The sequence below is a fragment of the Otolemur garnettii genome, unplaced genomic scaffold (genome assembly GCF_000181295.1).
Source record: "Otolemur garnettii isolate 467f Iridium unplaced genomic scaffold, OtoGar3 scaffold00002, whole genome shotgun sequence".
Taxonomy (NCBI): domain Eukaryota; kingdom Metazoa; phylum Chordata; class Mammalia; order Primates; family Galagidae; genus Otolemur; species Otolemur garnettii.
In genome coordinates, this window is record NW_003852397.1 from 28,148,722 (window position 1) to 28,175,779 (window position 27,058).

The window sequence follows — 27,058 nt, forward strand, 5'->3', positions numbered from 1 at the left end:
GCCGGTTGAGCTATAGGCGCCGAGCCAGTATTCACCATTCTTACTATATGTGTGCATGTGTGTGTGCGTGTGTGAGAGAGAGAGAGAGAACGTCTTAATCTTGTTCCAGGTAAAAATGATCACAGATTCATGATTCATTACATTATAAAGAAATAATGTGTTTCATGAATCATACAAGCAGTGCTCTCTTGTTCACACATACCCAGGGTACATTGATGAGCAATCATGATTCTTCCCAGTGAATCTTTAAGTGTATTTAGAATCCTTCCCAAGACCATTTTCTGCGCAGGCACTACCAATCCTTTAGATTTGGCAAGCAAAATGAAAGTTGTTTGTTCCCTGACGGGGTCTGACTTCTCTTTGTGAATGAGATTTCCATCCATATCCACCTTTCTAGTAAGTTGTGCAACCTGAATCCTTCCGAAGATGGGGTCTCGCTCTTTGTTCAGCATACCACTCTGTTCAGGCCCAGCTGTTATTGCCAGTTGCTTGGTTATTGTTTATGTCAGTTTTTATTACTGAAAACAAATTGCTGAAAGAAATATACTGAGCTCTCAAGTTAGAAAAGAATCTCAAAGGTCAAGGCTAAGCCTTAGCAGGGAGCTTGTGTGATAAGTAGAGTATGGGTTATTTATTCTTGTTGACATTTGTTAAACAGATGAACTTGAGCTTTAGCCACAAGGACATTGGAGAAAAGAGACCGAAGCCTGGGCCTACTGAAGATAAGGAATCTAATAGGAACTCCACCGCCACCAACACATAAAGCTGGAATCCCAGACAGCTGCAATCTTAGTGTAGAGGCAAACACTAAAAATAACTTTCCCACACTACCCCTCCTCTCACTTAGACTAGGTGATTCCAGGGAAAAATTTCTATTTTAAAACTTTGAGTCAAGTGAAAGGTAAAAAAGCTAGTTTTGAGAATCCCTAACCACAGCTGGCTATTGCATGGATGTGCTATGTGAGAGGATCTAAAAAAAAAAAATTTTTTTTTGAGGCAGAGTCTTACTTTTTTGTCCCAGTAGAGTACCTGTGGCATCATAGCTTATAGCAACCTTAAACTCTTGGGTTCAAGTGATCCTCTTGCCTCAGCCTCCCGAGTAGCTGGGACTACAGGCATCCTCCGCCCCACAGTGCCTGGCTATTTGTTTTAGAGACGGAGTCTCACTCTTGCCCAGCCTGTGGATCTAAATATTTTAAGTAGGGAATGTAGTGTCAAAGGGCCCTGGGCGTGTAGTGCCCCCAGGTATTGGCAAAGGCCAGTGCTCTGAAGGACCCCATATTCAACTTAGTATTTCTACAGATAAAGTCCAAAAGGTTCTGAGTACACAGTAAAGAAAAAAAAATCACCAAACTTGCCAAAAAAACAAGACACCGTAAGTAATAGCCAGAAGAAAGAATAAATAGCTGAACCAAATGGCAGAGACTTTAGAATTGGAATTAAACAAAGAGTATAAAATAAGTACATTCAATATGTTTAAATAAATAAGACGTTGAAAATAATGAATAAAGTATAAGAGAGTTAAAAAAAAAACAAGCAAAAAATACGAAGATAACCAAATAAAGCCTTATAGTCTGAAGACTTACATAAGCAAGGAAAAAGGCTGAAAATCAGTGAGATAAGCATCCAATTTAAAAAAGTGTGAAAAGAAGATAGAATAAACCCAAAGGAAGTAGAAGGAAGAAAATATTAAAAATAAGAGTGGAAAATAATGAAATGAAAATATAACTGAATATTCAAACAAACAAAATGGACTCTCTGACGAGTATTTAACATGACACGCCTCTGCTGAGATTCATGCAGAAGAAGAGAACACTCAGAGATCTAAATATTGATCTACCATTTGATCCTGTAATTCCTCTGTTAGATATATATCGAGAAGACCATAAAGCACGCTATAATACAGATATCTGTACCAGAATGTTCATTGCAGCCCAATTCACAATCGCTAGGTCATGGAAGAAGCCCAAGTGCCCATCGACCCATGAATGGATTAATAAATTGTGGTATATGTACACCGTGGAATACTATACAGCCACAAAGAAAGATGGAGACCTTGCCTCCTTCATGTTTACATGGATGGAGCTGGAAAGTGTCCTCCTTAGCAAAGTATCTCAAGAATGGAAGAAAAAGTATCCAATGTACTCAACACTATTATGAAACTAATAGTTAGCTATCTTAGGAAAGCTACAATCCAAATGGAGCCCTAGACTACGGGAAAAGTGGGGGAGGGGAAGGGGGAGGATGGGTGAAGAGAATGATATTGTGGGGATCACGCCTATAATTTATCCTATTAGGGTACATGTGAATTTGTCTAAAGGTTGAATATAAATGTCTTAACACAACAATTATGAGAAAGACATGATGGCTATGGTAGCCAGTTGGATGAGAGTTTTCCAAACTGCATATGGAAGCAACACACTGTATCCTATGATAGAATTAATGTACACAATTATGATCTAATAAAAAATAAATTAAAAAAATAATATTAGGAATGAAAAAGAAGAAGTGATTCTAGATGCTATTGATATAAAATTTAAGAGGGTTTAACGAAAATTTCCTGCAAATAAATGTGAAAATTTAGATGGAATGAAAAAGACTTTTGGGGGGAAATTTTATTAACACTGACTCAACTAATTAGAAACATGAATATTGCTATAACCTTTAAAAGTGGATATAGTAAGTAATGTTCTTTGGAAAAAGAAAATACTAGCTCTGAATGGTTTTGTTGGTGATTTCTAATGAACATTAATGGAAAAAAAATTGCAATTTCACAGAAACCATTTCAGAACACATTAAAAGAAGGAACATTCCCTGCCTCTTTTTGGAAGGCTAAATTGATACTAAAACCCTGCAAAGGACAAGGACAACACAGACATGGAAAATTAGAAACAAATCTTATAAAATATTCCCTGAAGAAATATTAGCAGGCTGAATCTGGTATCATATACAAAATAGTATATTTTGACTAAATGAGTTTTTTTCATAGTACTGCAAGAGGAGGTTAATGTTAAAAAGTTCCATTACAATAACATATTAAAGGTAAAAGATGATGATAAATCATGAGATACAGAAAAAAATGTTATATTGTCAATGATTTAAGAAAACTTTTTGCACAGTTATAATAAAAGGAAATTCTGTGAAACCTAAAAGAGTGTCTATAAAAAACATCAAATTTAATGATGAAACACTGAAATTCTTCTCTTTAAGACCTGAAGCAAGATGAAGGGGTCACCATCCTCACCATGCCTCTCTGATTTTCTGCGTGGCCTCTCCCTGTGTCTGGTGTGGGCTTCCTCACAGTACGGCGGTCAAAGGTCTGACATGGTGGCTGGAGGCTAGAAGTAGAAACTGCTGGTCCTTCTAAAGGCTAGAAATGAAACAGACATACTGATACTTTTGCTGCATTCAGTTAGTAGGAACAAGTTAAAGTCCAGCCCAGGTTCAAGAGGAGGGGAAATATGAGGTTGGACAATTAAGTTTGTAAACTCATCCTAGAAAAAGTGCTACATACCTCATTGCCGCATATCTCTACAGTGACCTGCACCATATTGCCCGTGGAAAAGCTATGCACTGATACCAGTGCCTAGTTCACCTTTTAAAGCAATTTTGTAACTCTTTTTTCTGGAATGGCCATCACAGCTATCCTGTACAAGATCTGACGATGAAGTCTGTGAACTCATCCCAAAAAAGTGCTGCATACCTCATTGCTGAAGATCACTGTGGTCACCAGATGGCCAGCACACCAGAGGAGTACTTCAAAGGTGACCATAGTGATCTATATGAGGTATATAGCAGTTTTCTAGGATGAGATTATGAACTTAATTGTCCTACCTCATAAATTCCACCTATAGTTGTAAGGAGCAGTGTTTGTGTACAAGTAGAAAGGAATTAGTGGAAGTCATGTCTGAAGATCACCTACTATAGTTCATGTCAGGTGACATTGATCAAGATGCGGAGTGACTTGCCTGTGATCATCCAAATTAATATGCTGCTTTGGAAAACATTTTGGTTTTATCTAGTGAAACTGAAGATTTACATGCTATGTGATCCAGCAATTTAACTTGTAGATAGACATTTGGGAAAATTATTGCTATATGTACCAGGTTACATGTATAAGAATGCTTACAATAGTACTATTTATAATAGTAAACAGCTTAGGAGCAAACCCAAATGTCTCTCAAAAGCAGAATGAACAAATAAATTGTGATATAGTCTTACAATGGAATACTCTGGTGAAAAAGAATTAAATCCATGTACAGTAACATGACTTAATCTCCAGGACATAAGATTGAGTAGAAAAAAGCAAGGTACTAAAAAAGTAGACAGCACAAATAAAACTTAAAAACATGCAGAACCAAATAGTATATTATTTATGGATGCAAAACTATATGGTAAACCTCAAAGGCAATTAAGGAAATGGTAAACATGAAATTCAGGGTGGTAATTATTCTCAAATGAAGAGAGACGGAGTCAGAGATGGGATGTGACAGGGGAAATTGTAACAATCTTTTCTAGTGAATTGAATGATGGATGTTTCTTTTATCATTTTTCCTTACTTCTTACATATATTTTATGTTCTTTTATATCTTCTCAATATTTCATGTAAGCCAAACAAAATCCTCAATGCTTACTTTGTTTTGTGAGCATTCTTTTTTGTCAGATGATACCCTTGAACAATCATTTGCTCTGTGGAATTGTGTCTTGGGTTAATTACCTGTGTTAGTGCCCTGTTGACTCTCATCAGAACCGTAATAGGCGTGGTGGTTTCTTGGATAAATAGGTTTCGCTAGGAACCCTCCATTCCACTGTGAACCTTGTGGGGTAACTTGCTGGCAATCTGCTGACTTTTCTGTTCTATTTGCTACATTATCAGCGACCTTTCCATGTGTTCCCTCAGGTCCTGAAGACTGTGATTACCCTGGCTATCTCTTTAAGCAAACTCACGCCTTAGCCATTGGATTAATGATCATTGGCTATTGAAAATACAGAGAAATCAGTAGTTGTCAAATGTGGAGGCTAGGAGCAGCCGTTTCTAATTTCTTGCAATTATGCTGTTGCTTTGCAGATTGATCAGCTGAAGCAGGAACTTTCAAAGAAGGAGTCGGAACTTCTTGCCTTACAAACAAAGCTTGAAACCCTTAGCAATCAAAATTCAGATTGCAAGCAACACATTGAAGTGCTTAAAGAGTCGCTTACTGCCAAAGAACAGAGGGCTGCCATCCTTCAGACGGAGGTAAGCACTGTCCAGCATTCTGGACGGCAGAGACACTGAGTTGGTAGAAAATGTCCTAATTCATGGCTTTCCAAACTTTTTGGGGCCAAGTGTATTTTGGAATGCAGAACTTTCTGGATTTTGGAAAGGTGAGCTCCATTATATGTATCATAGATTATGTAATACCGCAGAACACCCCATACACAAAAGTATTAATATTTTTGCAGAAAAATTTTCTCACAGTGAAATAGTATAAAAACTGTAAAGTAGCTTTTAAATATGTTTGTTTCAGGTGGCGATGCCACCATCATATTTGGATTTTTTTCCCACATTTTTTGGATTTGGGAACCACAGATAAGGATGGGATCTGGAATGATTTCATTTTCTCAAAAATCATAAAATATCTAGATTCTATCTGCCTTACTTTGCTGTACATTTATCTGTATAGGTCATGCTATTGGCACTTGTGGTACCAAGGGTTTCTTGCTAAGGAGTAGCTTTAATTTTCAAGATTCTTACACCATTGAAGTTGGTATTGTGTGAGATTCTTAAAGGAAATTGTTGCTGCCCAGCTGGGTGCATCTCCCCACTGCCCAAGAGAAAGCCAATGTCCAGAGATAGCCGAGAAACAGTTTATTCGGTGAAGTGCTAAGTGGGGAGATGGAGAGATTTCTCAAATCCGCCTCCCAGAGATTTGGGGGAACAAGGTTTTTCAAGACAGTTTTGTGGGCAGAGGATTAGGCAATCAGGGTCTGTTAACTGACTGGTTTTGGGGTGGAATCATCAGTCCTTCAGGATGGGCCACTGTCTGGGTGGGTCAATTACTGGAATGCAGTGTGTGTGGGGGGATCCCATACCAGTTGAATCAGTTTCTCGGTCTGGTTCGGTCAGTCAATCCCCTGGAATTCAGGGCGGTGAAATATCTCAAAAACGCCTCCTAAGTTCTGAACAGGTGATGTTATTTAGAGAGAAACATTAAAAATCTTTATAGCTACCACCTGTGCCCTCTAAAGTAGCAGTTATAGAGGAGCCAACAAGGGGACAGTGACTATTATCAAGCAAACGAGGAGACAGTGGCTAACTATTTTCATTATTTTAGCGAAGCCTGTGCCTTCACTCAGTTTGATTATTATTATTTTAGGTAGGTCTGTTTCTTCAGAGAGTTCCAGGGCCCGCCCTTGAGTTCTTGCTTTGTGCCCCTGCATCAGTTTGTAAGGGAAGTTTCAAAATGTTGGGTTTTTATTTCTTATTCACATTTAGAAGAGCAGTAAATACATGTTGCTGCCCTCTTTTCTTGCTTGTCTTCATTGGATTGAATTTTTGGATCTTGAGCAAGGCAAAGCACGAGCTAGTTATTGTGTAAATAGAGCAGTTGTCAGAAGAGTGCACGATAACAAAGAATGTGATGAATCTCTGCGATTTTTGTGCTGAGGCACATTTTTGTGTCACATGCATTGCTTTGGGAGGAGGAACTCTAATTGGCCTGCCTGCTCACTCTTCCTGGGGCTCTTTGAGCCGTGTCTTTGCATACATGTATTTAGGGTCTATGGGGAGTTTTAGATTTGCCTTAGGTGTTGGTGGGGCCTTTGAGTATATCTGTGCCCTCAGTCATGGTGCAGAACAGTGTCCAGAAAAGGAAGAAAACAGGTTCTGGACTGGATGGGTCTTGACATGGACCTGACTTTGCCCCTGTGCTTTTGACCATTGGCTAATAGGCAGTTATTGGATTGCTTAAAACCAAAACAATTGGCCTCAATGATGTAGATATTTCACATTTAAGAAATAACATTTTCAGTTATATGTAGTTCCAATGTGAATGTGAAGCCACGGCTATTTCTGTTTTAAGGCAAAAAGCCTACTCTTTTCTATAAATTGGAAGGTGACTTACGTCTCCTTTGAGGAGGCAGCAGTGAATAGAGTCTAGAACTGTGCTTAGATTATAGCCACTAGCTATGTGTAGTTATGTAAGTTTAAATTAATTAAAATTTAGTGAAATTTAAAATGTAGTTTTTTAGTCACACTAGCTGTTAAAGCTATTGTAAACACTATCACAAGTGTCTAATAGTTGCATGTGGTCAGTGGCTTCTCTACTAGACAGCACAGCTATAGAATCTACTAACTAGCACTTGTCTCAAAGAGGTTGACAAACCATGGCTTGTGGGCCAAATCTAGCCTTCTGCCTGTTTTTATAAATATTATTGGAGCATAGCCATATCCATTCATCTCCGTCTTCTATTGGGCTGTTTTAGTAAGACAGAGCAGACTCGAGCATTTGTGACAGAGACTATTTAGTCCACAAAGTTGAAAATGTTCCGGTTATAGAAAAAGTTTGCCCACCTCTGGCACTGTGATTCTGTAGGAGGAGGGTTGAGTGGGCATTGCCTTAGCTAATCCTTTTTTGGCCTGTCCTACTCTGAGTGGGGCCAGTTAGTTGGTTGCCCTCTGTTCTAGAGCACAAATTCTTCTTCACTGCAGTTATTCACAAAGCCAGCTGATTGTACCCACATTTGTCAATAAGGCTAGGATTACTGATGAAGTTAGTGTTGCAGTGTGTTATATACAAGGGAATTTGAGAAGTAAGGAAGTCTCCTTGCCCAAACTGGCAGTCAGGTTTCCTGATGGTTCCTCTCCAGAAGGAAAGAATGAGGAAACTCAGCTCAGAAAGGCTTTTCTGCTCACTGCCTTTCACTGATGGGTGCTGTATTCCCTACATTCTTCCCCCTTTGTTCATCTCCCTGTATTTTACCTCTTTCAAATTCATGTAGTCCAAATTAGATCTATATATATTTCATGAAAAAGAGAGTGGTGACATTAAGTGGATAGCATCTGTCCCACATTCAATAATTAAAATGACCCAATAAAGAAATGGTGCTTTGAAGTAAAAAAAAAAAAAAAACAAAAAACTCCATGTGAAGAGAAAGTGAGATAATTTTCTAAGTCTTCTGCTTTGAAGTTGTGAGGGTGAGATTAATGATTTTATCAGCTGGAAACATCTGAGGAATTTTCTTTTTATCTTTGTTCTTCTTTTAAGATCTCTTTGTATATGGAAATGGAGGAGAAAATTATCTAATGATGTCCATCTCATAGAGGAAGCAATTTAGGTTAAAATTAACTCTAATTGTTGGATCATAGGATTTTTGGCAGCAGGGTATGATACTTTAAAGTGATTTCTCCACTCCTTGGAATAACAGAAGTGAATAAGTCTCCTTACCTAACGTGGGGGAGGTTAGTGGGTGGATGTTCAGGAGATGAGATATGTTATGTTTCATTATGCCCTGCAACAAAAGATCTCGATTAAAATTCACAAGAAAGATACAGTGCTCATTGTCAGAGGAGGTTCCATGTGATAGCTCCTTGCAATTTGATTCCTGAGTTAATTCCTGAAAGCTCTTGCCAAAACAGAAGAGAGCTCTCTTTAGGATAGTTAGAGTCTTGCTGGTTTCTTTGGAATATCTGTGCTTAACAGCCCATCTCTATAAGGAAGGTTTGTGCTACCAGGGAATTTGCATCTGGGAGGTGGTAGGATGAAGGGTGGGGTGAGAGGTGGGAGGCAAGTTGTCTGGGTTTGCGGCTATGTGGCTTGGCTCCTTGGTTGGTTTGTTTTAACTTGTACAAATGCCCAGACGCTCTTTGACATATGTGCAATAAATCAATGGAGTAATAATTACACACAGAGAGAGATATACCACATAGCACTTAACAGAACATTTTACTTTTTAAAATAGCTTCAAAGGACTCTAAGGTCAAGTTTCTTATTTTGCTCCTTCCCTTGATGTTTCCTGTGTACCAGCATACCCTGTCCACCAACACATAAATTCTATAGCAGTAGGGAAAATAAGGAATTGATTTTTCCCTAGCACCTGGAATTTTTTCTGGATTTTAATGTAAAATTACCAACAGTAATACATGCAAATTAGGAAGGATAAAGGACTAGCGTTTATTCTGTGATCCTAAGTAAAACGTTGAACAAAACACAGCCGTTAGAAGTGGGAACTGTATGGCTATGCCTCAGCCTCTGTATTCAACAACCGTGTGACATGGACAAGACTTGAATTTCGCTGCCCCTCCACGTCACATGTTAGGATCTGAAAATGGTGGCCACTGTGCCAGCTTGACATGTCTGTGTGAAAAGTTCTTTGACTAGAGGGTTTCAGCTATAAATGGTGTTATCGTCGTCATCCTGGTTATTACTATCACTGCGTTTATCAGGATGTTGGGTAAGGGAACCTCAATACTCTGCCTTACTTCTTGTCTTATTATTCATTCTGTGTTTTAGACCTGAGGGTCTTTCTTGAGTTTTTGGTCTGTGCATTTATAGACTCTAGACTTTGATATTGCAGTTGAGTCACTTGTTTATGTCTTAGAACTATATGGAGAAATAAAGATACTACGGAAGTAACCATCTATTTTGTTCTATCCCCAAATTAGAAGTTTTATTTCTGTTTTCTGGCAAGTACGTATTTCCCCAACCCAGCAGGATTTCCAAACTTCCAGACAATGCTTTCCTTGTTTTTTTTTTTTTGTTTTTTTTTAAGCAGTGTTATATGACAGTGCTATACAATGCTCACTTTTATACTAATTTCTGTTCCACATAAGTCAGGGTAGGGTTCTACTTGTCTAAGAGTAAGCACTTTGAGAATTTGTTAATTAACAAAGAATGTAGGAATTTTGTGTTTATGCAGGCAAGAGGCAACAACATATGCAGGTTATGGTATTGGCAGCCGCATAGCGAGGGTTCGTAACTTTTTTTAAAAACTGTGGTCAATATAGATGAGAATCTCGCGCAATCTGTGTGCCTTCTCCTTAAACGAATTCACCTAGGTACATACACACTGATGTTCACACACAACCATGCGTTTAATTTTAGGTAGTTTATAGATGCCCAGAAGCATTTCTAAGAATTTCACAGTAATGATCTTTGCCATATGGATTTTAGGAAGTTTTTCATTTAACACATTTTTTTTTGGAATGCTTGCTGTGTGCCAGATACAGTTCCTGCCCTCATCGAGCACACATTCTGCATATAGATATATGATAGAAAAATGGTTTCTAGCACTACAAAGTTGGGATGATTTCATTATCACTGAGTACTAATAATTTCACACAGAATCTTATTTTATTTTTGAGGCAGAGTCTTACTTTGTCACCCTTAGTAGAGTGCCATGGCATCACAGCTCACATCAACCTCCAGCTCTTGGGCTTAGGCAATTCTCTTGCCTCAGCCCTCCCAAGTAGCTGGGACTATAGGTGCCAGCCACAAGGCCGGGCTATTTTTTGTTGCAGTTTGGCCAGGGCTGGGTTCGAACCCGCCACCCTCGGTATATGGGGCTAGCACCCTACTCACTGAGCCACAGGCACTGCCCCACACAATTTTAATTAGACTTTATATTTTCTTTTGCTTAAAAGTAGTTAAGGAAGGAAAGAAGACAGAAATAATGTTTAACCACTGCGAAGACTAAAGTATGTTAACTGTTCAAAATGTCTATTTCTTTCTTATCATTGAAGACTAAAATTTTTAAGGTAGTTACGCTAATGTTATTAAAAGTCTGTTTTTTGATTAAGGCTGATGCTCTTTGAAGTCACACTCCGGCAACTTTGTTCTCCTTTTTGAGAAATGGAATGGTATTTATGGAGTTATAGACACTCTGCTAAGCTTCATTGTTTTGGGAGTTACTGCATATATTTAGAAGTAATTTACACAGACCTTTCCCTCAATGTGCTTAAATCAGTGAGGTGTCATTTGATATTTTGTTCAGCATCTACAGTGTACAAGGTGCTGGGCAAAGTAGAGATCCCTAATTTCAGGAGCTGAGAGCCTTGGCCTTTTAAATTTAATTTTATTGCCCAATGTCTACTAAGTGTCTGATGGTTGTTATGCTAAGTCCCAGGGAGTGCTACTGTTTTCTCTGTGATGTTTTTAAACACGATATGACTTACCACCTGTGAAGTTGTTATTATTGAACCCTGTTTTTAAGATGAGGAAATAAAGAATCAGAGAGGATGTGTAACTGGCTCAGGTCACAGAATGACAGTACCTGGGTTCCCAAGCTCTCTGAATTCTCTAGTACTTTCCAAAAAGGTCCCAGTGGGTTGAGGGCTTCCTTTGTGCCAGGGAACTGACTAACGTGCATTATCTCATTTAAACTTAATGGCAAAGTCTGTGGCAAGTTTTATAATTCTGCTGTAATAGGTAGTTTTGCTGGCATTTTCAAAGATGCTTACTAGGTACAACCCTATACTGGCTGAGGAAGGGAAAGAATGATTAACTCTGGGGCTTAAATCCTCAGAGCAAGGTCACACTATGTCCATAATAATGAAGGATATTGGCCAAACTCTAGGGAAGAGACCATTTTTCAAAATGTTTCTTTCCTGGTATAGTAAGAAGCGTTTAATACATAAATTTGATTTACATTTCTTTAAAGATGTTTATATACATGCACACACTTATATACACAGATATTCATACATGCATGCACATTATGCTAAAACTGTGGTATAAGTACACCATGGAATACTATGCATCCCTAAAGAAAGATGGAGACTTTACCTTTTACCTCCTTCATGTTTACATGGGTGGAACTGGAAAATGTTCTTCTTAGCAAAGTATCACAAGAATGGAAGAAAAAGTATCCAATGTACACAGCCCTATTATGAAACTAATTTATAGTTCTAGAATGGAAGAAAAAGTATCCAATGTACACAGCCCTATTATGAAACTAATTTATAGTTCTCAAATGAAAGCTACAACCTAATTCTAGCCCAAGAATATGGGAGGGGGTGGAGGAGGGGAGAGGAAAAGAGTGGATGGGTGGTGGGAGGGTGACTGGAAAGATAACCTATATGGTCTGTCTAACAAGGGTACAAGTGAATTTTTCTAGAACTAGAGTATAAATGTTTTAAACACAGTAACTAAGTAAATGACACAAAGTCTATATTAACCTGTTTGATGAAAATATTTCAAATTGTATATGAAAACACTACACTGTACCCCATGTTTGCATTAATGTACACAGCTATCATTTAATTAAAAGAAAAGAAAAAAACAATTAAAATAACGGGCAACAGTATGTTGCTGTGTTTTTATGATATACATGTTGTACATTTGTGATGCAAAACATTAAATGTATTTTTAACAGGAGAGGCAATGATCATTTCTTCGGGAGGTTGTGTAAGGTGATGGTGGAGGAGGAGGTGTTTTCTGAGCCTGCGGCAGCATCTTTCGGGTCTCTGAGTCACAGATGACTCAGTGTGATAACATAACTAGAGCACAGACTTGGGCTGTCAGTTTGCAGGATGAATCATAAAAACCAAGGCATTGACAATGAAAATGTTGCTACATGGAAAAAAGAACACGTTTTATGTGTCCTCATTTCTCAGTTTATTTGCATTGAGATGGGCCCTTTGCCCCACTTTGTGGTAAAGCTATAACTCCTGGTCATAAAGGTCACCACGACAAGGAGTTGGCAATGCTTTGTGGCCTCCAGGGACTATGGGACTACCTGCGTTCACATGGGGCTTTGCAAGCTACTCCAGGTCCTTAGGAACGATTCATGCTTTGAGACCGACACATTTGGAGCACAGGATTTTTTAAGTGGACAAAAATAATATTTGTCACAGTGTATACGGTGGAATTTATAAGGAGTTATCCTTTTACTTTTTCTTTGATTGGCATATAATAATTATGCATATTTTATGAAGTAGAGCAATATTTTGGTACATACATACAATGTACACTGATCAATTGAGGATAATTAGCACATCCATCACCTCAAACTTTGATCATTCTTTGTGTTAGGAACCGTCAAAATCCTCTGTTTCCGCTGTTTGAAATACACAATAAATTATTGTTAATTATAGTCACCCCATACTGCTATCGAACACTAGAATTTATTCCTCCTAGCTAACTGTAATTTTGTATTTCCTAACCAACCTCTCTCTGTTCCTCCCCCTTCCTCACTTCCCAGCCTCTGGTAACCAGTTTACTTTTAAACAATAACGTTGGTTTTCTTTTTCATCTCCTGCTGTGTTTGACTGGCAAGCGGCAAAGTCCTTTGTAATCACTTCAATTCAACCTTCAAAGGATAATATTTAAATGTCCCTTTTGAGATAGACTTTTGTTTAAGGCCCTTCAAGATCACAAAATTTAAAATTGATGTACTTTTTATAAGAGTTAGTAGCATATGTCAAAACCAACCTCTAGGGCTGTACAGTGATCCCAGGGCCATTTTGGCTGTCACTGTCACACTCCGAAGACTTTCAGGGAATGTCTCTAAAGTAATAAATTAAGGAAGTTGGTGAAAAAATATATAAAACAAAGCCCTGGTGCCATTTGTATTTTTCCTCTTTAATCCTGCTGTCAACTTCACATTTTTTAAATGTTTTTATTCGCCGGGGAAAAGCATCATTTGAAATTTTTATTGATAACACTCATAACTGCAAGAAAAAGACATAAACCGGCAAAGCAATAACTATCACGGTGGTCACAATTGGGAGGTCTGCAAAATGGTTTATTACCAGTAGGAAAAAAAAAAGTTGGGAACCACAGTCGTTACGGAGGTCACCACCTCTGCTACATGCATTTTATTTTTTTCCTTTTTCATTTGAGGGTATGGAGGATGGTAGTGCCAAACTACACACGTTCCCCTCCCCGAGTGTCTGTGGGCTTTGTTTTGATTCTCTCTTTATTAATGATGTGAAAACTTTGGGGTCACATAAAAATGAGCCAAGGTCAGGCTGTGTGAGCCTCAGAATGCTCGAAATGTCCTTGTCTCTAGCAAATGGAGGAATTGTCTAACTAGGCCACATTTGACCTCCAAAGCCTTTTAGCTGTTTTACAGATTTTAGCTAGTCTGAGTAAACTGCAAAGCAGCCACGGACCACTGGTTTCCTAAGGTAGAACATGAAGTCCTGTGATAGAGAAATTAACCTGTGATGGAAGGCAGCATCTCCAGTTTGTCACAGAAGCTTTTTATGGTGGTGCTGCGGCAATGTCTAGGTGGATGGTACAGGTAGCTACAGATATCTTGTTCCATAGGACAAGAGTCTAGTCCTTTTGTTGTTGTTATTGTTGTTCAGGCTTTCAGAGAATGCCTATATTTAACACCTTGTTAGGATAAAATTGCTTTTGACTTTATAAACACAGGTGTTCGATTTGAATCCTAATGAACTGTGAAACACATAGACGTCTAAAAGGAAATTCTATAAATTGTGAACATGGCTCTGTCAGCACACTAAATGGATTAGGAAAATTCATTGTCTGCCCGGTAACTGAACACCAATGTGATGCGTGTACACGAATTAGTCCTGAAAAGCCAATAAAACGGAGGAAGAAAGTAGAGCCTAGGAGACGTTGATGGTGCGGGTTCCCCGCCACAAATGAGTGCTGGTGCAGAAGGGCTTGGAGAGTCAGAACGGCTATTCAGAGGACGGCCGGGAAGGGAGACATGTGAGCAGACAACACTGAATTTATAGAGTAAAACCACAAACACCTTATTTTCCATTGTACTAAAATAATGATATTTTACAGGACTCTTTTTGTATGTAATTCTGCTTTCAATTTTATATTGTGACTACAACTCAAATCTCGTTATAAGTGTTTCAACAAAAATCCTTTTTCAATCAAAAACTTTCCAATCCTTAGCCCGTTGTCAGTGTATTTTGAGCAACTTATTTTTTCTAGTGGAACAAAAGAATTTGGCCCCCTTTCGGGAGCTCATGGGGGATGTTATTTGACCTGTGTAGCCAAACATGTAATTAAGATAATGGAATCATTTTAATTTGTACATTAAATCCCTTCATAATCTTGTATCCATGGTCTTGGGGTGCAGAGACAGGGAGCTAGAGCTCTTTATTTTCTTTGAAGGAAATGGATCATTCGTGCTTTTCTTTGGTTATACTTCTGTTTGGAAAGGCATTGTCGATAATATATTCAGCTGCAACTGGAAAAGACAATCTCCAATTAACCTATCATCTATGAGACAGTACCTGTCCTCTGCCAAGTATTACTGGTAATGGTTTGTAGGAAGGAAGGAGTGTATTTCTGTCTGTGGGAAGTTGAGTTGCCCCCTTTAAAAAGGGGATGACAGAATTTAGGAGGTGGGAAATCCAACAAAACTCTCACTGACCCCCAAGCGCACATTCTTTCCCTTTTTTGAAATGAATTTTATAGAAAACAGAATTTAGTAAGTACTTCCATTCACTTTTCTGTTTTTGTGAGGGGGCATGCCGTTTGGAAATAATCAGTTTACGTTGTGATTATGTTCTCTTGACACTGGATCCACATTTGTAACACTTGCCTCCCTCCCCCTGGAAAAGGGCTCACATTTGCTGTAGTTGGGTTTCTTTCTGTGTATTTACACAGCAAACCAAAATGTAAAGAATGAAGTTAATAGCAGGGCTTCTGCAAGAAGCCATTTTCGTATGAACTTTTTTCTTTTTTAAAATTAAATACAGATATTTGTTCCATACAGACATATCCCCCCCTCCATTTGTTTTATTTTTAGACAGTGGGGGAAGTACAACTGGAGGTAATACGTTGCATAGATGAGGATCATTTTAACTCAAGGAGCTTGATTTTATTGCAAGCATTTCTATCCTGAAGTTCTGTGAAATTTATTTTCTTGCATTTAAAAAAATCTTTTTTCAAATGTTGGTGATTTCTTAAGTCCTTACAACTATAACAGAACAGTTTTGGCCCCTACAATACTCCTTGGCAGTTGTTAGTTTGAAACTGGGCAGGTTGTAAGTTCTGTCTCTAAGATCTGGTCAAATGTGAAAGAAAAGAGAAGCTCTAGCTCCTGATTTACTGAATATGACTTTTTAACCCAGTGCCTGCAGTGCCGAGGCCAGAAGGGCCAGCTCCCTCCATGGTAATGACCACCATTGACAGCTTTTCTGAGAGTAGTACAGGAAAAAGAGAAGGGGTGATCAGATGGGGACCTAGAACTCCTTGGGACTCCCAGAGACCTAGCTGTCACTTAGGCAGTGACTTGAAGATTTGTTAACTATTCAACCTAACTTTTATCCAAAGTCAAAAAGTACATTTGAGTAAAGACATACGTTCATTTTAAAGATTTAATTTGGAAAAACTTAAATCACACGCACTTTTGTGTGTGTGTGTATGTGTGTGTGTGTGTGTGTATGAGAGAGAAAGACAGAGAGGAAGATACAGAGCACTGAAATATGGGAATTAGGTGTACAAGTATGTTGGGTGATCATTTTGGTAATCTTTTTTTAAAATCAGATCTCTAGTAGGTTATTAGCTAGGCACTAGGGATACAGAAGTAAATAAGAAATAAATAATACTAACATTACTACCCATAATAAGGTCATCGAAAAGAAAAGTTTAAGAGTTGTTTATGGTTGTTTTTTTTTTTTTTTCTTTTTTTGTCCAAGAGTCCACCAGGATTGACGTACAGAGGATTTGGTCTGGTGGACTCTGGGTGGCTTGACACAACACCTCTGGGTAAATGCACAGAAGTACCCAGTGAAAGGAGAACTTGTTTGGGGGCTTGGAGCCATTTTCACCTACAAATCCTCTTTTTCCCCCCACATTTTAAAATTTATTTTTTATTTATTTATTTTTAGTTTTGGGAGTGTTCATTTTATTTCTTTATTAAATCATAACTGTATACATTAATGCATTTATGTGGTACCATGTGCTGATTTTATATACAATTTGGAAGGCTTACATCAAACTGGTTAACATAACCTTCACCTCACTTACTTAATTATGGTGTTAAGACATTTATACTCTTAATAGATTTGACTCGTACCCTTGCAATATACATCGTAGGTGAGTTCCCACCAATTTCCTACCCTCTCCCTTCCTCCTCTCCCCTTCTTTCCCCTCCTTCATCCTGGACTACAATTGTGTTTTATCATTCATATGAAAGTGTAGGTGTTTATATATTGGTTTCATAATAGTAATGAGTACATTGGATACTTTTTCTTCCATTCTTGAGATACTTTACTAAGAAGAATATGCTCCAGCTCCATCCATGTAAACATAAGAGAGGTAAAGTCTCCTTCTTTTTAAAGGCTGCATAATATTCCATAGTATACATATACCATAATTTATTAATCCATTCATGGGTCTCTGGGCACTTGGGCTGCCGTGGCAATTATGAATTGGGCTGTAATAACCATTCTGGTGCAAATATCTTTGTTGTAAAGTGATTTTTGGTCTTCTGGATATATACCTAGTAGAGGAATTGCAGGATTGAACGGCAGGTCTACTTTTAGTTCCCTAAGTGTTCTCCAAACTTCTTTCCAAAAGGAACATATTATCAGGGGTCCTCAAACTTTTTAAACAGGGGTCCAGTTCACTGTCCCTCAGACTGCAGGCCCCGGGATGAGTCGGCAGGACAGGCAGTGGCGGCAAAAACACCCGGTGGGCCGGATAAATGTCGGGCTGCATGTGGCCTGCGGGCCGTAGCCTGAGGATGCCTGTATTATCCTGCATTCCCTCCAGCAGTGCAGAAGTGTTCCCTTTTCTCCACATCCACACCACTGTCTGTAGTTTTGGGATTTTCCACAGGTAATATTTTATGTTTTTATCACGTACAACATGTTTCAAAGTTCCTATACATACTGAATGGTTAAATCTGTAATAGCTAATTGACAAACGCATTACTTCACATAGTTATCATTTTTGTGGTTAAGAGAACATAATGTCCATCCTCCTTGCATTTTTTAATAATACGAGTCAGACTTGGTAGCTTTTAATCCTAGCACTCTGGGAGGCTGAGGTGGATGAATTGCTTGAGCTCAGGAGTTCAAGACTAGCCTGAGCAAGAGTGAGAACCCATCTCTAAAGAAAACAAAAAATAGTTGGGCCTTGTGGTGGGCACCTATAGTCCCAGCTACTCCGAAGGCTGAGGCAAGAGGATCACTTAACCCTAAGGGTTTGAGTTTGCTGTGAGCTATGATGCTATGGCATTCTACCAAGGGTGACAAAGTGAGACTCTGCCTCAAAAAAAAAAAAAAAATCATTCACTATAGTCATCTTGCTGTATAATAAATCTCTTAAAATTCATTCCTTCTATATATGCATGACTATGTACTGCATAATTATGTATTCTTTTTTTTTTTGGCTGGGGCTGGATTTGAACCTGCCATCTCCAGCATATGGGGCTGGCACCAACCTATCTTCATTTCCCCACCCCTTTATCCTCCCCAGCCTGTGATAACAACTGTTTGACTCTGTTTCTATGTGATCAACTTTTTAAGATTTCACATATGAGGGAGATCTTGCGGTATGTGCCTTTTGATGCCTTATTTCACTTAACATAATATCCTCCAGCTGCATCCATGCTGTTATAAATGGAAGGATTTCATTTCTTTTTTTTTTTTTTATGGCTGAATGGCATTTCATTAAGTATATATGCCACATTTTCTTTATCCATTTTTCTTTGATGAACACTTAGGTTGCTTCTGTATCTTGGCTATTGTGCATAGTACCGCAGTAAGCATGGGCGTGAAGCTGTCTTTTTGACATACTGATTTCAACTCTTTTGAACATATACCCTGTAGTGGGGATGCTGGATCCTATGGCAGTGCTCTGCTTCATCTTTAGAGAAAACTTAATAGTTCTTGCCATAATGGATGTACTAATTCACATTCCCACCAATGGTATATAAGGGTTCCTTTTTATTTTTCACATTGTTGCTAGCACTTCTTATCTTTTCTATAATAAATAGTTTAACTGGGGTCAGGTGATATCTCATTGAGGTTTTGATTTGCATTTCCCAGATGATTAGTAATGTTGAACATTTTTGCATATACCTGTTGGTCATTTTTATGTCATCTTTTGAGAACTGTCTATGTAGATCTTTTGCTAATTTTTTAAATTGAGTTTTAAAAATTAAGTTCCTATAGCTCAGCATCTAGGGCACCAGCCAGCCACATGCACTGGACCTGGTGGGTTTGAACCCAGCCCGGGCTTGCCAAACAACGATGACAACTACAACCAAAAAAATAGCTGGGCATTGTGGTGGGTGCCTGTAGTGCCACTACTTGGGAGGCTGAGGCAAGAGAATTTCATAAGCCCAAGAGTTTGAGGTTGCTGTGAGCTGTGATGTCACAGTACTCCACGGAGGGTGACATAGTGAGACTGTTGCAAAAACCAAAAAAGATTAAGTTCCTTATATAAGTAGAATATCAACTCCTTGGCAGATGAATGGTTAGCAGATATTTTCTCCCATTATGTAGGTCTTTTCTCCGTTTTGTTGATCGTTTCTTTGGCTGTGCAGAAGCTCTTCAGTTTGATGGAATCCCATTTGTCTATTTTTGCTTTATTACCTGTGCTTTGGAGGTGTTATCTAAAAATCTCCTTGTCCAAAGTATGAAGTATTTACCCTGTGTTTTATTCTGGTAATTTCATAGTTTGGGGTTTTATATCTAAAGTTTTAGTCCACTGTGAGTTAATTTTTGCATATGGTAAGAAAACAGCATCCAACTTCATTCTTCGGCATGTGTATAACTAGTTTCAACATACTATTAATTGAAGAGACTGTCCTGTACCCATTGTGTTATTGGCACCTATGTTGAAAATCACTTGGCTATAGATGTATGGCTTTGTTTCTGGGCTCTCCATTGGACTATGTGTCTACTTTTATGCCAACACCAAACTGTTTTGGTTACCATAGGTTTATATTATACTGCGAAGCAAGGTAGCACGATGCCTTTGCTGTCTTCTCTCTGCTCAAGATTGCTATGGCTTTTCAGGGTCTTTTGTAGTTTCATACAAATTTTAAAATTGTTTTTTCTGTTTCTATGAAAAATGTCACTGATATTTGGGTAGTGATTGCGTTGAGTCTGTAGCTTGCTTTGGGTAGTATGGACATCTTAACAATAGCAATTCTTCCAGTCCATGAACCTGGGTTATCTTTCTACTTATTTATGTTGTCTTCAATTTCTTTCAGCATTGTTTTATAGTTTTTGTTGAGATTTTTTAGCTCATGGGCTGAGTTTACTTTATGTGATTTTTCTTTTTGTGGCTCTCGTAACTGGGATTGTTTTCTTGATTTCTTTTTCCAGTAGTTCACTATTCTTGTATAGAAATGTTACTGATTCTTGAATCAGTATATGAATAGTGAGTTTTCATAACCTGAAACTCACTATTATACATTTGTTTATTAGTTCTAATAGCTTTTCAGTGGAGTTTAGGGTTTTCTATACATAAGGTCATGTCATCAGGAAATAGACAAGTTAACTTTCTCCTTTCTACTTAGGATGCCCTTTCTTTCTTTCTCTTGCTTAAGAAAAGTAGGTGGGCAGCCTTGTCTTATTACAGGGCTTGGAGGAAAAGATTGCAACTTTTCCCTGTTCAGTATGATGTTAGCTGTAGAGGTGTCATATATGGCCTTTATTGTGTTGAGGTATATTCATTCTATACCTAATTTGTTGAGAGTTTTTTATCATGAAAGTATGTTGAATTTTGTCAAATGCTATTTTTGCATCTATTGAAAGATCATTTGATTTTTGTTCTCCATTTATTCTCCATTCATTGTTAATGTGATGTGTCCCATTTATTGGTTTGCATATGTTTAACCACCAATATAGCCCTAGGGTGAATCCCATTTGATCATGGTGAATGATCTTTTTAATGGGTTATTGTATTTGATATTCTAATATTTTGTTGAGGATTTTTGTATCTTTGTTCATCAGAAATACTGATGTATAGTTTTGTTTTTCTATTGTGTTATCATCTGGTTTTGATGTTAAGGTAATGCTAGCTGCATGGAATGAGTTTAGAACTCTCTCTTTTTAGAAGGGGATAGTTTGTAATGAATCAATATTAGTTCTCTAAATGTTTGGTAGAATTCATCAGTGAAGCCATCAGGTCCTGGGATTTTCTTTGGGAAGCTTTTTATTACTAATTCAATCTTATTACTCATTATGGGTCTGCTCAGATTTTCTATTTCCTCCAGTTTAGTCTTATTATCTTGTTTGTATCCATGAATTTATTCATTTCTTCCAAATTTTCCAATTTATCAGTATATTATTATTCATAATAGTCTCTTACAATCCTTGGTATATCTGTGGTATCAGTTGTAATATGTTCCTTTTCATCTCTGAGTTTATTTATTTAGGTCTTCTCAGTCTAGCTAAAGGTTTATCAATTTTTTTATCTTTTTTTTTTTTTTGGAGACAGAGTCTCACTATGTCACCCTGGGTAGATTGCTGTGGTGTCACAGCTCACAGCAACCTCAAACTCTTGGGCTTAAGTGATTCTCTTGCCTCAGCCTCCCAAGTAGCTGGGACTACAGGCGCCTGCTATGTTGATTGCCACAATGCCCAGCTATGTTAATTTTATCTTTTTAAAAAGACAACTTTTATGTGTGTAAAATCCAAAAATGCAATTTTAATCTTTGGGGACATTGTAGTCTAGCTGGGTATTTCAGTGTAGTGCTACACTGTAGTGTTTATTTCAGCTGTTTACTGACCTAATATTTACATAGAAGGAGAAGGAAAGCTTCATGCAATATAAGCTTTATGAGGAAAAGGAGCTTTTGGCTTTTCTGCTGGGGTACGTCAGCTCTGAGAACAATACTTGGCATTTATATTTGCTTATATTTTTAAAAAATGAGGCAAAATTAACAAAATTAATAAACCAAAGTTAGGCAATAGAGTGGAGTAGACAGATCCAAGAACTGTTTGGCTGTACATTGTTTCATAGATTTGACTTTTGAAAAAGTGTAAAATTTGCATAACTATGAAGCAAAATGGAATCCTCAAAAGCAATTTTTAAAAAGCAAAAAGGAAAATGAAATGAACCTGTGTTATCTGAGTAGTGGCATACCCACACAGAAGATTAATTCCAAGTGACATTAAAATAGTACTTTGAGTATATATCGCTAGTGGATATAGTCAAGGACAAAAAGAAAAGCAAAAATTCGTAAAACTTCTTTTCTGCGATTATATCATATGTTGTAATGTGAGAATTGTTATTCTAAGACAAGTGTGTATGAAAAGTGAGGTAAAAATAAATGTGTGTTTCTGTTGGTGTCATTAAGAGCTTTCACTTTGAACATGTGACAAAGGATACACATATGCAAAGGATACTAGATTTTGAATTGGAGTATCAGTATGAACTCATGTTCTTTTTCATATTTAAAATAGACTTATAGACTTTATTGGGATTGCAATTCAGCTAAACAAAATGATAAAATTGTGAGCCAATTGAGAAAATGTAAAGGTTGAACTGATAATATTAAGTAATCCTTGGTAAAGATTTTACAGTAAGATGATGATGGAATTTGTAAAACAGGAAATCTTTGTTTTAAAGCTATATACTGAAATATTTATAGATGAAAGGATATAATATCTGGTATTTTATTGAAAATAAAGGGGTGGGAAGGGAGAGGGGGGTCATAGTGGAAATTAGCCATGAGATACTTGTCAAAGTTGAGAAATGGGTACATGATGTGCATTTTATATATTTCTCTACTTTTGTAGATGTTTGATTTTTATATGATAAAGCATTAAAAATGAAATAAAAATAAATGTGGGCTCTTTGACTTATATTCCCAGTGACATGGATAAGCCATAAGAAGTCTCCTACCTCCCACTTTCCATCCTCATTATACAGATGTTGTTGCCACTAAATTATTCTAAACATGATGGAGACCAGAAAGATGATTTCAGACCTTTTATTGTGTCAGCTGAAGTATACTCTCAGAAGGAAAAAATCTTATTTTAACTTTTTGCAGTTTTTCTAAGTCTTTGTTTTTATGAGAGGGTAATTTGAATGTAAAGGACCTGGAAGCAAGCACGGGGAAATCTGATAGGGAAGCTGAATCAGTTGGGCTTTTTATGTTGAAGCTTTTGGAAATCTCTTTTCAATCTCACCAGTCCCTGTAAGACTTTGCAGCTGGCTGATGTCAGGGACCTGCTGATGACTCATTCCACTTAGTCAGGGTCAATTCTTGATAACTTCCTTGGAAGTGCCTTGGGCTGCCAGGCACAGTTGATGGCCCCATGACTTTTGCTTAACACAATTTCTTTTACCCACACTGGTGGGTATTAGTCATTGGGGGAACTAATTTCTGTTTTACTATCAATTCAGAAGTTTAGAAAACGTTATTTTGCCTGCCTGGGTTCTTCTTTTAGGCTTACGATCTAGGTGTTTTCTGATAGTCAAATATAAGCCTGACTCAATTCTAAATATTTATTCTACTGTTTTAAAAGAGAGAACGTGTATAAAAGATGAAACATGGGGAGTAAGACCCTGTTAATTTTATTTTCTTTTATTCTGTCTCTGGGCTAAAGCACATTCAACATGGACTTGTTAGAGCATGCCCATGTGTGTTTTGTAAATTGAGTTTATCTAAATCCCAGTCTAGAAGTAAGCCCATTTCGCTATTCTCCCTCCAGAAAGCAAATTTCAAAGTAAAACCATATGTTGGATGAAATACAATAGAGCTAAGATCATTATCAAGACATCTTAATGTCCTGTACATTTGCAAACATAAAGAAAATGATACTCATTAACTCATGTCAGATTTGAGAGAGAATTAAGACAGGCCACTTAAAAATATTTCCTTATATACAGTTATAGAATTTACATAGATAAATTTCCTACAAGCTCATTTAAAATTCTTTGATTTGTGTTTTGACACATTTCTCATCACCATTTCTCCCTGGACTCTTAGGTCTCAGGAGACTTCTATTACTGCTCACAATCCTTGGATGACGTTTGGCCTCTATCATTCTATCTCTTTCCTTTTTAGCATAATACTTGACCCTAGGTTTCTTTAGGATGGAGCCATTTTGTCTTACACTTCTTCTTTCTGCAATGTCTACTTTTATTCAGTTACCTCTCTTTAGCTACTGTACATGTGGGTTTATATCAAAGAATCTTGACAAGGTTTGAGAATGTTTCAGAGCACAGTTGCTGCATTGACTGATCACTATGAGGAAGTGAATATAGGTTTGCATTTATTTTCATCTTCGTAATGCTTTGTTGTCAGGTTGGTCTTTTGTAAATAAATCATTACATAAAAACTTATCCTGGACGTTGTACTACCTACAGGCTGAAGTTTGTAATTCAAGTCAGGAAAATTTCTAAAGCTAGTAGTTCTTATTTTTACTGACATAGTTCTTATTTTTTACTGGCAAACTAATGCTTTCTATTGATGACTAACATAATTAAAGTCTTTTTCCATTAGGTGCTCATAATTGGAAAAATCAGTAGAATGAAGTCACTGCTGGCATTAATGCAATTTAACACATTTTGCTAAGAGGAAATCTTATGCCATTAAGAGTAAAATAATAGTAGCATGTAATATTTATTAAACACTTACAGGTACCAAGTCCTTTGGTAATGTCAAATAGTCTTCCAGTCAGTCCTAAGAGGTTGATATTGTCTGAATCTGATGGGCTTTCTTATGTTATAAAACTTATATATGTGTAGAGTAGCCATAGTTAGAATGAATTTTAATCATTATCTATCTGTAATATGTATTGACTGAGAAACCCTGGGGTTAAGTTAGGCAACATATCTTTGTCCTTAGGATTATCCCATGTATAGACCTAGAACCAAAATAGCATTAGAGAATAAATTCAATAATAAAGGCAGAAATAAACAAAAAAACCTCTAAAACCCCCAGAGATTAGTATGCGTTTGGGGGGTGGAGTCAAGACAGGCATTACAGAAGAGGAAACATTGGTGTATTGGCTGTATTACATTCATCTCATACTACAGAAGACATGAATAAAGCCATAAACATGTACAACTGACCAAGAAAGAACTGGGAAGAAATAGAAAATCTGAACAGATCTATAACAAGGAAGGACACTGAATTACTAATAAAAAGCTTCCCTTCAAAGAATCCTAGGATCTGATGGCTTCACTAATGAATTCTACCAAAAAGAAGAACTAGGTACGAGAATACCAGTTCTTTCTGAAGTATTTTGAAAAACTAAAAAAGAGTTCTTCCAAGGCTGAGCATCGTGGCTCACGCCTGTAATGCTCATGCCTCAGCACTTGGGGAGGCTGAGGCAGATGGATGGATTGAGCTCATGGGTTTGAGACCAGCCCGAGCAAGAGCAAGACCCCATCTCTAAAAATAGCCAGGTGTTGTGGTAGGTATCTGTAATCCCAGCTACTTAGGAAGCTGAGGCAGGGGGATTGCTTGAGCCCAAGAGTTTGAGGTTGCTGTGAACTAGGATGCCGTGACACTCCACCAAGGTCAACAAAGTGAGACTCTGTATCCAAAAAAAAAAAAAAAAGTTCTTTTAAACTGGTTCTATGAGGTCAGCATCACCCAGATACCAAAACCAGATGACAACACAAAGGAAAAAGAAAACTACAGGTCAATATCATGAAAAAATTCATGAAAAACACCAAATTCCATAGCACATTAAAAAGATCATTCACCATGATCAAGTGGGTTCAGAGATGAAAAGTGTTTATGAGGATAGAAAAAGCAGGGGTAAAATGTCATTTTCAGTGAAAGAAATACCAAGAAAGGTGAAAGGGTGGCCTGTTCAAGTAACAGTGGTTAATTGAATGTGGCTGGAACTGGAATGCGATAGAGAATGTGTAAGAGAGCCATAGGGCTATATAGCATAGTAGTTGAGTTTATAAATTTTAGTGTCGGAAACAATCCTGGTTTAGAGTCCCAAGTCTATGTCATTCTAGCTCTATGTCATCTGAAAATTTGTTTGTTCATTCATTAAATTAATAGTAATTGATGTCTTCTATGAAACGGGCAATGCTATATAGTGGAGCAGTGAACAAAATAGGCAAAATTCCCTGTTCTCATGGAGCTTACTTTCTACTGTGTTGGGGAAAGTGAGGGAGTAGAAAGAAGCAAATATGAAAAAGTCTATTGAATGGCAAGTGAGATGGATTCGATAATGTTCTGGGTGGGAGAGGTTTAAGTGCCAAGGCCCTCAGGCAGGAGTGAGCTTGGTGTGCCACAGAACAAAGAGAAAACTAGTGCGGGCCAAGTGGAGTGAATGAAGAGAGTGGAAGAAGGTGAACTTACAGAGGGTGACAGAGCCCACACTGAGGAAGGCCTTGTGGGCCACAGCAAGAAAATAGGAGTGTGCTCACAGTGCATTGGGAAGTCACTGAAAGTATTTACACAAGGTGGTGGGTGTCTGATTTGCATTCCTAGAAGTTCACTGTGTCTGCTGTGTGGGGGAAAGGGCTGTATGGGGCCAGAGGGGAGGCTGTAAGGCCATTGCAGACATCATGGTGAGGAGTAATAGTGGCTTGGACCTACTGGTGGTATAGAAGAGGAGGGAAGAAGATAGTTTTGCCATCTATTTTGGATGGATAATATCTAAGCAGTCTTTTTATGTTACTATAAAAAACCCCAGACTACATGGCTTTTAAGCAATAGGAATTTATTTCTCACAGTTTTGGAGGGTGAAAAGTCCAAGATCAAGGTGCTGGCAGATTCCGTTTGGTGAGGGCCAACTTTCTGGTTCACAGATGGTAGCTGCATGGTAGAAGAGCAAACTAGTCCTAAAATTTCTTTTATAAGGACACTGATGTCAGTTAGGAGGGCTGCACGCTCATGACCTAATTACCTCCTAATCATTATACATTAATTATACACTTGTGTGTACCACAAACTTTACAAGCTGGTGTTAGTAAATTTTATAGCAGTCCTGCAAAATAGACGGTACTGCCTCCACTCTCCAAGTGGGGAAGGTAAGGTCCAGAGAAGTAAAGGAAATATTCCAAAGCCACAGATCTCAACAGTAATAGCGTAGTAATTAGTGTATAATTATACACATTATCCAATGTATATCATTACATTGGATTTCAATATATGAATTTTGGGGAAACACCACCGTTCAGACCACAGCAGATAGTTGTCAGGA

General features: G+C 37.8%; 1 protein-coding gene across 1 annotated transcript in view; it reads left to right on the forward strand.

Annotated features, from left to right (window-relative positions):
- The window catches only part of ERC2 (ELKS/RAB6-interacting/CAST family member 2), a 976,082-nt gene that overhangs the window by 322,497 nt on the left and 626,527 nt on the right, over positions 1–27,058 (forward strand). Inside the window, exon 6 of the mRNA XM_012805132.1 lies at positions 5,069–5,236. Coding sequence (XP_012660586.1) covers positions 5,069–5,236 — 168 coding nt within the window. The remainder of the gene's footprint in view (positions 1–5,068; positions 5,237–27,058) is intronic.